Below are 13,618 nucleotides of genomic sequence, written 5' to 3'. Positions count from 1 at the left end.
TATTTACATGGCCTGGCACAGGCTGTGAAAGTGCTCTATATTGGATTCTCTGTGTTATGTAACTTGCTATGGCTTGCTTTGGCTGCTCCTTTCTTGAGGCCTAATTCTCACTTGATGGGAATCTGCAGCAGCACATCTTTTAGGCTTAATATATATGAACCCAGAACTAAACCTGAGGAGAAAAGAGAGATTATCCTTTAAAAATACAACACAACATGTTTGAATTCTGAGGCTCAACAACCAAGTATTTTGACTGGTACATGCAGGTCTTTGAATATATTATTGAAGGGGATACATACTGATGCCATAGCTCAGTGGTACTCACTATTGGCTCTTTCATTTCAGCCTGGTCCTTAATTGCTCAATTCAACACATTGTTTAATGGTTAAAGAACTTAATTCAATAATCAAGTAAATGGTTGGAACAAAGTCCAGGACTGAAATGGATTGAAAAAAGACACATCTTTGAGTACCAATGCTAATACAGCTTTTTATTTATTTTCTCTTTTTTAATATCTTTTTGTAATACAAGACACAGTACGTTATGTTGTTTGGGGTCCTAGGTGTCCTGTAGTGGAAGTAAGCAGTAACACGTGACATGGTGTGAACTAAGACATCTTACCACACCCCTGGGCACGTTGCAAGGCCAAGTAGGCCATAGGCCAAGTGCCTTGAACCACACAGAAGGGCTTGGTTAGTCCTTATCATTTCTAATGCTGCAAATAGACAAAAGGGATTTATTCATGTCAGTGAATCCCCACTGCTATAGATTATACTTTAGTCGAAAAGTTGTTTCAAGGGAAATCAGTTCCATGCACTTTGGATGCTCTTTCCACTGTGGGCTTGAACAGCAATAGATCAACTATTGTTTTCAGGTAAGCTTACAGCATCTTCCCACAGATAATGAATGTTCTTTCTTATGAGACAAAAAAAGCCAACTAGAGGTAAACCTGTTGAAATGGAGCTTTCATTAGGTCAGCAGCATCTTAATTTTGATATCCAGTTTTAATACAATACAATTGCATCGGTGGTTTGGGTCTCCTATTTAGTAGATACAAGTATTGTATGGGAGTTCGAGATGGATTTTTCATTCTAATGTCCTGCTCCATTTTGTAAATCGTAGGTTATAAGGTGGCAAGCTTGCTCGCTGTTTGTGATGAAAAAAATTATTGCGGTTCTAGAGCATGGAACTGCTTGTGAACTGCTTTATAAAAATCTGGTGAGCAACATGTTCTGTTTGAAATACCACCACTGGGTACGAAAGGGATTGGATTTTAAATAACAAAGAGGCATGCTAAGTATTAGGGCACTTTGGACTAGTCCATGCACTGACTGAATAAGAATTGCATTTTTTTAACTATAGTTTTAAAGCTGTATCATGTTTAGCGCTTTCTTGCATTTTTTTCTTCATTCTATAAACCCCCAAATTATATTTGTGAATGATTACATTTTCAAATAAAACATATTTTATAAGAAAATATTAACTTACCCTTTCAGCACTGAAGAGAGTGAGATTATACAGATGACTGATACATTTTTTTGCAAGCGAGAACACTCTTAAAACCTACTGGCAAACTATCTGGGGGCACTTGATTCATTGCAATTAAAACTCTCCTGGAGTCTATCATTAGCTCTGTCCTCCATACTTATGACTGGGTCATCCACAGTTAGTATTCGACTTGTTCGTTGTAATTGACCACGTATGTTTATCCTTTTCACTGCTCTTCTGTAATTGCTATACTGTGATTAAAGCTCATTTGGGGATCAATTAAAATCTGCACTGCAATTCATACCCCCTGGACAAAAGGGCAGAGAAACATTTGCTGCCTCCCCCTCCCCAAACCAGCCTTCTTCACAGCGTGGCAGTTAAAAACAAAAGATTAAAACAAAAACTTAAAAAAAATGAGAAATAGCAGTAATAATTAAAGGTATTTAAAGGAAACTTTAAAAACAGATATTATGTTCTACTGACCACCATTGTTCTCAGACATGCTATGCTGTAGGGAAGCATATTTTACTTTTAAAACCTGTTAGGTATTGTTTGTCAATTGTGAGTAACATAGCTGCAGAATTCATTATTAATTTATTGATTGATTTGATTTATTCTCTTATTCATTTTTGCAATGTTTTGATGTTAGCTTTTTCTGCCCATCCCACAGGTAAGAGTCACATACAGTAACTTGTACACGTGTGTATTTGATTTGGTGAAATTATTTCTTGTGTAATTTGTTTCTTTTGTAGACTGATCTTCCAAGAGAAAATGACTTGAAATGTTCAAGGTTGTAATGTGTATTAAATGATTGGTCTTTAAGGGAAAGTTTAGCTTTTTAACAGTTCCAAACCTAACGGTTGCTTTTAGCTGTAATTTGTGCTCCATAGATCCTATTTCCCAAGCCATCTGGCTATCTGTGATTTAATGATAGAAGTCTTCCACTATAAATCTTGTACCATACCATATTGCTAATTCACCTGCAATTTCAGAATCGTAACAATGGTTAGCTGTCTGTGTTGCTTGAAGATCTCTTATTTTAATCAAATAGGTAGAATATGAAAGTGCCCCTGATTCAGAGTTTCACATGTGATACATTTGTTTTGTTCCGCAGGTGATCTGTTTGGTGCCTGCAGTTCCCATTTCTTCACCCTCACAAGTTTCACAGTGGCTGTTGTGCAAGGTAAGAGCCAGAGGAATACATCGGCTTCACAAACTGACATAATCAAAGTTGTGAATAAAAAAAACCCTATTCACAGAAAACTAATGACATCTTATTTCATAACTTAATGTCTGAAGACTACTTTAGACTATCTGTTTTACTTTTTTAATCCTCTCTCAGCCCTTTTGCTTTTCAACAGACATCTAACATCCAAGATATTATGGTCTAATAACAATAGAAATACAATCTGTGATGTATTGTTTTTTTCAAAGTCCCAGTGCTGTAAAAATATAAAACCTCAGATCCTGTCAATCTGCCGCCACACATGCTACTGCTAACATCTCATAAACCATTTGCACTGGCGACTTCAAATTGTCAGTGTTATAGAAAGGGTAGGTCATGTGGCTTTTTTGGTTTCCAAGCAATAAAGACCTAATGTTTTGAGATATTGGCTTCATACTCAGTACACATTCAGTGATTCTGTAGGTAAAGTTTGATCATAGCTGTTTGTGACAGGTGGCTTGCAGTGCGCAGGTGTAGTTGGTGCAGTGCTCAGGAATAACACACCATCTCCAAATCAGCAATAAATTAATCTGGAGATGGCCACATTCTGCACAAGACTTTTAACATGAGTGGTCGACAGCCAATCTGTCACTAAGTCATAAGATGCCGATCACGCATTCTCACGAGATGTAGTCTGGCAGAGATGAGAAGCAAACATCGCCCCAGCCAAACCACATTACATTAATACAATAATCATTCCTTTTCAACCCATAACAATACATTTAAATAATAACAATACATACATTTCCAAATTCTAAATTTAGGGACAGGGCTATACCCTGCCACATGATATTTTAGTGCACACCATAAAATTGCCTGAATGAACTTCTGGAATGCAGCATACAGCATGTTGGTAGAGGTTTACCTCTAAACTCAGACCAGTAAACTTTTACCAAACTCAGACCAGTAAAACCTTAAAACCAATGCTTCCACAATTCATAACATAACATAACACTGCTAAAGGCAGTGGTCTTACTGTTTTTAGATTATTTGAATACATTGGTCCTTTCAGGTGGTGAGGAGTGCTGAGGATTAATAACTAATCTGCCATGGGTTGTTTTAAAAGAACAGTTATTATATAACAAAGTCCATTAAAGTGAGTCTGTTTTAATGGATTGGAGTCCATCTAGTCTGTCAGCGAGGGATAGTTCTGCCTGACACAGAGCCGTCCTGCCTGACACAGAGCCGTCCTGCCTGACACAGAGCCGTCCCTTTGTGACTGGCGTTCTCCCCAGTGGTTGGAATGTATCCGCTCTGGGCACTGAGCGGAGTGTCCTGAGAGTAAGTGTGTAAATTCCTGTCATCTGGCATCAGGGCAATGCACTGGGGACTTGTGGAGAAAAACAGATTTGATTTATTTTCCTTCACAAAACAAAACATCCCTACATAACACTCAAAAATGATTAGTCTGCTGCTACTAGACTTTGATATACTGCACTGGTCCCCACAGATAATTATTACTAACAGATAAATTATGATATTTATATTCTCACTTGCAAAAACATTATCTGGAGCACCCTATTGAAATGAAGCTGTTTCATGCTATAAATCACATATACTACTGTACTGTGGTTTTGTCAGAAGAGCTCAAATACATGTACAATGGTGCTAATTCCCTTGTTTTTACTGTATAGTATTTAGAAGCAAGGTGAGGCTCCCAAACACTATTGTAGAACAATATATGCATGATGTGTGTTTGTTGTAATATTCTTGTGTGGTGTGGCAGGATAGCATCAGGAATGGGACTCAGTCAGAGAAAGCTGCCGTTCAAGCGCTTATGCACACTTTTAACACAAACAACAAAATACTGGAACAAATAAACAAGGCACAGGGGCCAAAATAACAAAACAATAATGAATAATAACACTGGACATTCGCCTTCACTGACTAAAACATATTTAACACGCAGGTTACACTCACCAAAACTCAAAGAATTTCTCCTCCCTTAAATACATGTGGCCACTCCCCAATTAGGGGAATGGCCACACCTGTGATTTCTGGCTGGGACGGATTTAGCCCCTTCCCTGCCAGCCTCACATTCCCACACACACACTATTTACAGCAGCAGGGTGTCTGCCTTGCCACATGTGCGGGAAAAAAAGTTGTTATTTATGCAGTGGCAACACCCCTATACATTGCTAGTGTGCAGTTCCCACTTCTCATAAATTATCTACTGGTCCCTTAAATATATAGAGTTTAATGTTGAAAAAATAGAGTATGCTTTATTTTGACTATTGTTGAGAAGACCTTGTTTATTCCCTGTCTGAACTTGTTATGTGTGACTGGTGTGTGTTGTGAAAGTTTCCTTTTTTGTTATTTATTTGTGCGTTGTCTATGTGCAAGCTTATTTGTATATAATTGTTTTAGTTCATTTGTTCTATTTCTTTATGGCTAGTAAATAAAAGAAATTTGATCAAAAAAGGAGACCTTGTTTATTCTGTGACATATATACAGTATGCAAAATTATACAAAATCCACATGCAGATTTGTGAAGCCGATGTATGCAGTCTGGAATTGCATATTTATCTCAATAGGGATTCATTATTATACAGTAGGTCATAAAAATGCAATTGGACAATTGTAAACTATAATCAGGCAAATATAGCATATTGTCCAGATCAGGCTCTATCTCTAAAAGCAGCCAGTATACACATTAAGTTCTGGTTGCCTAATGAAGAGTCTAGAATGGCTTTCTTTGCTAAAGCTGCAGCTGAGGCTATGACAGTGGATACATAGCCCCCATAGTCAGGAGAAAGGGAAAAAATGAAACGCTACCTGCAAACACTACATAGTCAATTGTGCAGCTGAAAATTGATTCACATTGTTGTATTATGAGGCTGGTTCAGCCTGGCACATCAGTACTAAATTCAGATGGAAGCTATGCTTGGCAGGCTATTGTTGATTACATTACAGCTCTGAAGGCAAAATCATAATACAGCTGTGTGGCAATGTGCCCCACCCTGTGTGTATTTTGTGTTATATGTTGTATGTAGAGTGTTTATGTTGTGTGTGTGTATTGGTTCACGGAGTGTGGGTTATGTAGCACAGGTGATGTAAAATATATAATTGTATTTAGACAAGAGGATGGCACAATCACTTCACATGCAGATTAAAAGGGGTATTTGTATGGAAGCACAGGAAGTGCACAAATTAGTTCACGTGCAGCTGTACCGAGATTCCAAATTGAATGATTGATTAGCAATCGAGTCTCGGTACACTTGTATAAAAGATGCAGTATTTCACTCACTCGGGTTGTGTGTTCGGTGAGTGGAGAACGGGTGTGGAGAGGAGAAATAAAAAGAGAAAGAAATAACAATCGCTGCGACGTGCTGGAAGCACCAGCACGGTACTTGTTTGTCTGTTAGTCCACTGTTTTGTCTGTCTGTTCGTTTGGCCATATTTATATATATATATATATATATATATATATATATATATATATATATATATATATATATACTCTAAGCACACTCTTAAACTCAGGGGAGACGTTTAGAAGGACATAAAGATGTTTTGGACTCCTGTAAGTGGATTGTTTGTGCACTGGGCTTGCAACGTATACAGATGAGAAATTCACACAGACTCATTCGATTTTAAGTTTTAACGAATCAGAGTAGTATTAGTACCCCTTCGGTTTATTAAATGCTTAAAATGGATTGAGTAGTTACAGACTACGTCGAATCCTAGCTGACAGGCAACCTGGGCGGCCCAGTGCCTGAACAGGTATAATGGCATTAATACTTCAATACATTTATGGTTACAACATGTTTTGTCCTAAGGCTATGCACAGTATTTGCAATAGGCTCCATCATCAACTGCTGAATAAAGCAACCAAGGAAACTGTATGAACCATTCCCTTCTGAATGACCTCGCTTTGTTATCTGATGTTCTCTGCTTTGGGAATTTATATTTCTCATTAAGCTGCCATAACTGCATAAAAAGCTCATATCTCTTTGCATTTGTCCAAGTTTGTGTGTTTATATATAGTCCAAATTCATTTGGATGGTGGCTACTCTCAACATCTAATTCTACAAAGACAAAACGTTTGTTTTTCTTTTGTTTATTTCTATTATACATTTATTTTAGAAAACATTTTAGTAAATTACACAGCTACTTTTATCCTCATCTAGACTAACTAACCTTAGCTCTTGTCCTCGCCATGGCTAGCAGTTGCTGGGCACTGTTTTTTGGGACGGGAATGTTCTTTCCCTGCACTTTCACTGAAAAATACATACATACAAATACCATGAGATTTACAGTGCATATTTTATTTAGCTTTTTTTTTTCATTATACATTTTATATATAATTTGTGATAGTGTTTTCTCTAAATATTTTTAAATGTTCACTGTAAAACGCATGTAAGGTAATTTAGGAGAAAAACATGGTAATTTCATCTTTAATATATATTCAAAAATAGCATTTAAACTTTACGTCTAAATCTAAAAAAAACTGTGTCAAAACGACAAAAAGACAAATATTAATAATATGACTAAACAGACATTTTTGCCATAGAATCTGTTTAAAAATGCAGGTTTTGTGTTTGCATTTATTGAATCTTGATATACACCAACCAGTACATGCTTGAGTACAATATAGTCATAGAAATTTGTAATAACACAATTTTGTTCTAGCCTAATCAGCTAATACATTGGCAGTAATCTTTCTTTTTTAAAACTTACGGTTTGATTTTAGATTCATATAACTAGCTGACTTACCTTAAAGGCGTAAAGAAATGTAATATATTTTTCTGTCCCTTGTCAGGGGGTCTTTTTGCAGCCATGTCCACAGAGGTGCGTTCAATGGCCAGAGTGATACAGTAACGTTTTTTATATTCAACTCCCTGATAGCCGACAGCGCTTCAGAATAGTTGCCCGCCTTGCTGGCTGTTTAGCTATAAACAATTCAAGTAACCAATAGAGGAGATTGATATTTCTTTACAGCGGGCCAACCAGATCAACTTTTTCGGACTACTACGGGGAATAAAGAGAGGTGAGAGGATGAAACAAAGCACTGAGCAATATTGTTTTTAGGAACGCACCACATTTGAATTATTGTTTCATTTAAAATGAATTACTGTCAATGGAGTTATATTTTTTCTGACCGGTTCACGTGAACCGGTGTGAACCGGTCTAAATCCACGCCTGCTCAGTTGATGGTGTTCTGAGCTGGCATAAGTGTAGATGTTATTTACTTCTGAGCCAAGCTGAGCCAGCATGGCACAGAGATGTTAGTTTCTGAGCCGCCATCAGTGTAGATGTTAGTTTCTGAGCTGAGCTGAGCTGACCCGACCTGACCAAAGAAATTACTTCGTACAGCACAGATATACAGCTAGCTTACCTAATTTCCTAGAACAAATTTTGTCTTTTTTCCCTAGCATGATGCATGGTGTGAGACAGTGCACGTTTGCGTTTCTTCTTCACTTTACCGATGTCAGCAGAAACCCAGATAACAAGAAGTTACATTTAAGAACAATGCTATGAGTTTTGCTCAATTCTCACAGGCAGCAAGCTCTATACCCACGAATCACAAGGTCAAACAACAAGGCTGGTGATTGCAAACTGCTGATGCACAAAAGCTATATACAGCTTCATTTTAAGACTTCATTAACCCTGCATTGATTCAGAGCTTACATTAAACACAGGAAAACCACACAATGTTTACATACTGTTTCAATGATTTCTTCACCATTTAAATGGGAAGTATAAGTAACGGTAGTATAATGGAAAAGGAACAAAGACTGATGAAACAATAAGGGCTTGTACAATTTAACTGGAACAATGTGCACACTGCCCCACACATTTTTCTGAAAAAGCCTACATGTTCCAGTTGTATAGTGTATTATTATGCATTCTGTGACACTTACCTAAAGTTATAGCATATCACTTTTAACAAAAGTAAATGGTTTTAAAACCAGTTTCAATTGGTTTGATAATGGTTTGTATGTAGGCTCAAAACAGCTTATTAAGCAGAAACAATTAATGCGAAAACAGCTGCACTCTGAGTTATGAAAAGTCAGTCACTCCCTACATGGGTGTATTTCGGGCCATATGCTAAGCTAAAGAGCTACAAGGTCAGGGAAATACATAGGCAAAAATCCTTACATACCTTTTCCTGCACCATCAAGAGGAACGCCAGAGGGAGAGCAGCAGGAGCTGCCTAGGCCTCCACCACCCAAGGGAGGGACTACTGTTCCGCCTCCACCGCCATGGGAGGACTACCTGCCACTCCTGCCTCCACCGCCATGGGAGGACTACCTGCCACTCCTGCCTCCACCGCCATGGGAGGACTACCTGCCACTCCTGCCTCCACCGCCATGGGAGGACTACCTGCCACTCCTGCCTCCACCGCCATGGGAGGACTACCTGCCACTCCTGCCTCCACCGCCCACGGATGCCTGCTCTAGAGGTAGTTTGCTGCTGACCTCCGGGGATTAGGAGGAGGAGGAGGAGGTTGGAGGAGACAGCCTCGCCGTTAGCAGCCTTTCAGCTGCTGGAGTGTGCTACCCCACTGTCAGCATGTCTGCTGACAGCATTACCACCGGCAGCATTTACCAATTACCAGTGGTTCAGCGGGAGGAAGGACTCTCCCCGCTGTCAGCATGTCAGTAACAGCCTGGCTACTGGCCCTTGAAGTCCCTGTTCTTGGCCCAGGACTTTGAGTGAGTCTTTGAGAATTTTAAGAGGGGAGTCTTTATCATAATGTGGCAAAGTGGTTAACAGTGTACAGGTGATCAATAAACAGACAGAGAATTATAATCCAGGTGCAATGTTGTTCAGTGGTTTGTAATTCCAGTGCCTGACCGCAAAACAAACAGTAAACAATAATTGATGCTAAGTAATACAGCAGCGTGTTAGGTATAATCCCCGGGTTTGTCCTGAAATAATAGTCCTGTTATTTATACACCCACACGAAACACAAAACACATACACAAGTCCGTTAGTGAGTGAATTAGTGCTCGTGGTGCTAAATACAATTTATCATGGTAGCAAGTGAAGTACTGTCCGGGTTAGTGTTGACCTCTGGTGACAGCTCCGGACGTGTTTAGCCGTCTACTAAATAACAAGTAACAATTAGAGACAAAACAAAACAAACACTCACGATATGATTTCACAAAACACAGGTCCTACCAGGTTGCTTCTTTAACCAAAACGAAGGAACAGATTACGTTTCTTCATCCCCTATTTGTACCGTCATACATGACCCCATGGTAAACGATTGCAGCTGCTCCTCCAATCTGCGGCTGCCACATCATTTCCCTTCCGGGTCAATGAGTTAGTGAACTGAAGCCCCGCCCCCTTTCTAGATGACCGACTTCCTTTTAACCCAGGGAATGAAGTGTCTGGCCAAACAGTCCAGGGTACTCTGTTCCCGTTACTTAGCGCCCTCACAGGACAGGAGGGAGATTTACCAACAAAGATCATTCTATTTCACACATAAATACTGCCCCCACTGAGTGTATCAATATGGTATAATCAATTGAGTTAAAAAGTGGCTTATGTAAGAGAACAACTAATTGAGAAAGGCTGTAACCTACCTATTCTGTGAGTTCTTGGTTATTACTGAGTGGACAAAATTTTGGAAATTTGGAAAAAAATTAAAAACAATTAAAAAAAAAGATGTATTTATTGTAATTGTTGTATAATAAAATATATATTTTCAGAACTGCTTTGTGGCAGTTCATTCTGCTGTGAGTGTTTATTTGAAGTTATGGATTACTGTTAAACTTAAACAGTGGAACACAACAAGTTATTTATAAAGAGGGAGGTTTATTTTAATGAAAATGTTTACAAAAGGTAATTTGGTTAACAAATAGGAATGATTTACACTCCACCACACATCTCCTTGGTTTTCCTTTAAAAGGCTGTTTAATTAAGGGAACTTAGGGGCTGGCTGCTCAAACGAGAATGCTGATAAAAGAAGGAAAGCATTTTTCTTTCATGGAAAATTGAAACCCTGAGAAGCACTATTTTCCAAGCAATTTAAAGAATCCTAATATTCTTTCCATTACATCACTTTTCAGACAATGTGAACATGCTGTAAAATAGACTTCTGACATACACCCGTCTGTGGTGGAGGACAAGAAGCCTGACATCTCAGGCCCTTTCAGGCAACGGGGTTGGTAATTGTTTATTTAAAAAAAAAAATTTAAGTGGAGGAAATGGGTGTCTTAGCAAACACACACACAAACAAGCTGTAAACCTAAACCATTTATAGTTTTAAAACTAAAACTAAAACGGGGGGCATAGTATTGGTTTATATCCGTGACTGATGTGACGATTTTGTATGTGAAGATTAGCATGAGTAATTGAACATGTTCAGATTTTGCATGTGCGTCTTCCCAAGCCAGCAGCTGGCTTGGTCGCTGTCGAGTTGGGTTTTGTTCGTGAGTGTGTTGCACTTTGACACATTTGCTTTCGTTTCCTGGCCTGTAAGCCCGTAAATGTTTTCTGTGGAAAGTTGGTGTTGTCTTTTAACCCTTTAGTTAAAAATAAGTCAAAAACAGTATGTACTATGTGAAAAGTGTATTGTGTTAAGGCATGGACATTTTCTGTTTCAGGTAGAGTCCGGACAGAAGACGGAGATCATTGACAAAGCCCAGAGACCTCCCCTCGTCTCCTGGAAAAATCCATACAATATGGAAGTCCGCATTTTTCTTTATTGGTTCACCAGTTATGTGAACCCCTGGATATATCACATCTTCATCCTAAATGCTGCATAATCTAGTACCAGTGTTCTTTAGAGAAGTGCCTAGAATTACTTTTGCTAGATTAAAATGTGGTGTTGTATTAGTAGATGTTATTGAAAGATGAAGACAAATCTTTTTTATCATTCTTATGATGAAATAAATACATCTGAATCTTATTTTTATTATAGGAACCTGGATTTTGCCTGTGTCCTGTACTTGTTTTCCAGGTGCAGTACCAGCAAACTAGCATCTTTGTTTAAACTGCTGTAGTAAGGAGAAATAGGCCAGTAAATGTGTTACACTTTACATAGATACTACTAGACTGCAGAGTGGCTGTACCACTCAATTTAAGTTCAGAGTATGATGTATGTTGTCTTTTAATTTATAGGGGCATTCATTTACTTATGCAGCAAAACACACATAGGTTATCCCAAGGTATTAAGGAATTGAGACAATGACAGTGCTTTACTCAGTGGCAAAGTACTGTAGGAAATGCATGAGGTCCCCGATAATTGTTATTTCAGTCCATGGCAAATTACTCAACATGCTTTGCTCTTCATCTACCAATTAACCTACAATTCACTGGGTGTGAGCTGGGGTGAAGGATAAGGCAGAAGAAGCAGCAAGGAGCAGTTAGTAGGACAGAATGTGGTCACTGACTGAGGGCAATGATGCCGCACATCCCAGGGGCAGAGGACCCAGCAACCGAAACGGGATAGAAAAGATGGTCACTGACTGAGGGCGACGATGCCGACACATCTCAGGGGCAAAGGACCCAGCGACCGAAGACAGGATAGAAAAGAGGTTGCTGACTGAGGGCGACGATGCCGCACATCCCAGGGGCGGAGGACCCAGCAAACGAAAACACATATGAGGGTTATGACTCGGAAAGCCGCCCCTCGAGAGGAGATGAGAGAGGTACCCAGCATCTGAGGCTTCTGTAAGGGGCTCTCGTAAAACCCCTGATTGGCCGAGACGTCATGCTGCCTGGGACCTGAAAATAAGGACAAAGCATTGAGGTTAGTATAGGACTCAGCACGAGTGACCATGTCCTGAAGAGAGGCAGAATAGAACAGAGCCTCGAGTGAGAAGATGAGCGCAGGAGCTGCGACAGGACAGAGTTTGGCCGGGGGTCCGCTCTGACTCACGTGGTGAGAACCCCCCTGAAGGTAAGGGAGGCGGATGCCTAGCCCTGAGGTCGGGGAAGTGAGACTCACTTGCCCCCAAGAGATGACCGATGCGAAGGCATGTAAGAAGGTGGAGGAGGGGAGGAGAAGGAAAACGAAACACTAGACAGAAAAGGTGCAGGTGATCAGGTCTTAAATACTAAATAGATGCTAATTAACGGGAGATTAGAAAATTAAAAGATTAGAAGATTAGAGGCCCCCAGCTCCACGCCCCCTGAACCTCGCAAGCTAACATGAAAAAAATATCTGTAAATGAAAAAATCAAAAACATGTCGGGAGGGATCTACTAATCATCCTTGCTGGGATTGTTTTGTTAAGATTGATATTCCAAACGACTATCTTTCCCGCCAGATACATTGTGTCTCTCGCTTGGCAGACCTGGATGTTGTTTTTGGACATTGACAGGCAGAATATGTGGGGGTGATGTTATCATTTCAGACCAGCTCTGGAGATAATGTTTAATAATTATTGTAGATGTTATTGTACACTGTGTCACAGAGGGAATGTTTTTGAGCTTAGAATACTTTTGTAGAACTTCCAACATTTGTGTGATGTTATGTACAACTGCTCAAAGTGACCCCTTGTAACCCCAGAAGAAATTCTAGGAAATGTCACACCATATTTCAACATCACTTTTTGATCTTACTTAATAAAATAAGGGATTTGTTATCATTACGGCAGAGTGGAAAAAGCTGCCCAGCATCCTGAAGTTACATTTTGAAAGCATTTCTGCTATACACGGTCTCCAGAATTTTGTTGCCCTAAGTCCCGGTTGATGGTAGCTAAGATGATTAAGCCATTTTATTTTGATTAAAAGTAGTTTACAACAGACAAATAGATTCTCCAAATACATTTGATCATAAATTTAGAGGTAAAATTGTATTACCTGAAATATGTAGTACTTAAGTGACTGTATCATTTTATATAACAGTAAGACTGTCAAGTCCGTGGATAATAATTAACACAGTAACTGCTGAAATGTTTTGGACATAATATTAATAGGTGCATTTAAAAAAGAAAAAAAAACAAAA

The 13,618-nt window shown here is 39.1% G+C and overlaps 1 protein-coding gene and 1 long non-coding RNA gene across 2 annotated transcripts in view; one reads left to right on the top strand and one right to left on the bottom strand.

Moving 5' to 3' along the window:
• LOC117394934 (serine/threonine-protein kinase RIO3-like) overlaps positions 1 to 8,849 on the bottom strand; it is a 26,646-nt gene extending 17,797 nt beyond the window's left edge. The window contains exon 1 of the mRNA XM_059015854.1: positions 8,820 to 8,849. Coding sequence (XP_058871837.1) covers positions 8,820 to 8,834 — 15 coding nt within the window. The 5' untranslated portion in view covers positions 8,835 to 8,849. The remainder of the gene's footprint in view (positions 1 to 8,819) is intronic.
• Positions 788 to 13,618, top strand: LOC131722786 (uncharacterized). Its single transcript, XR_009320032.1, has 3 exons — positions 788 to 874; positions 2,603 to 2,671; positions 11,272 to 13,618. It is a non-coding gene; the product is annotated as an uncharacterized LOC131722786 (long non-coding RNA).

This window comes from Acipenser ruthenus, chromosome 3 (genome assembly GCF_902713425.1).
Source record: "Acipenser ruthenus chromosome 3, fAciRut3.2 maternal haplotype, whole genome shotgun sequence".
Classification (NCBI taxonomy): domain Eukaryota; kingdom Metazoa; phylum Chordata; class Actinopteri; order Acipenseriformes; family Acipenseridae; genus Acipenser; species Acipenser ruthenus.
This window is presented reverse-complemented; position numbering and strand designations above follow the sequence as displayed.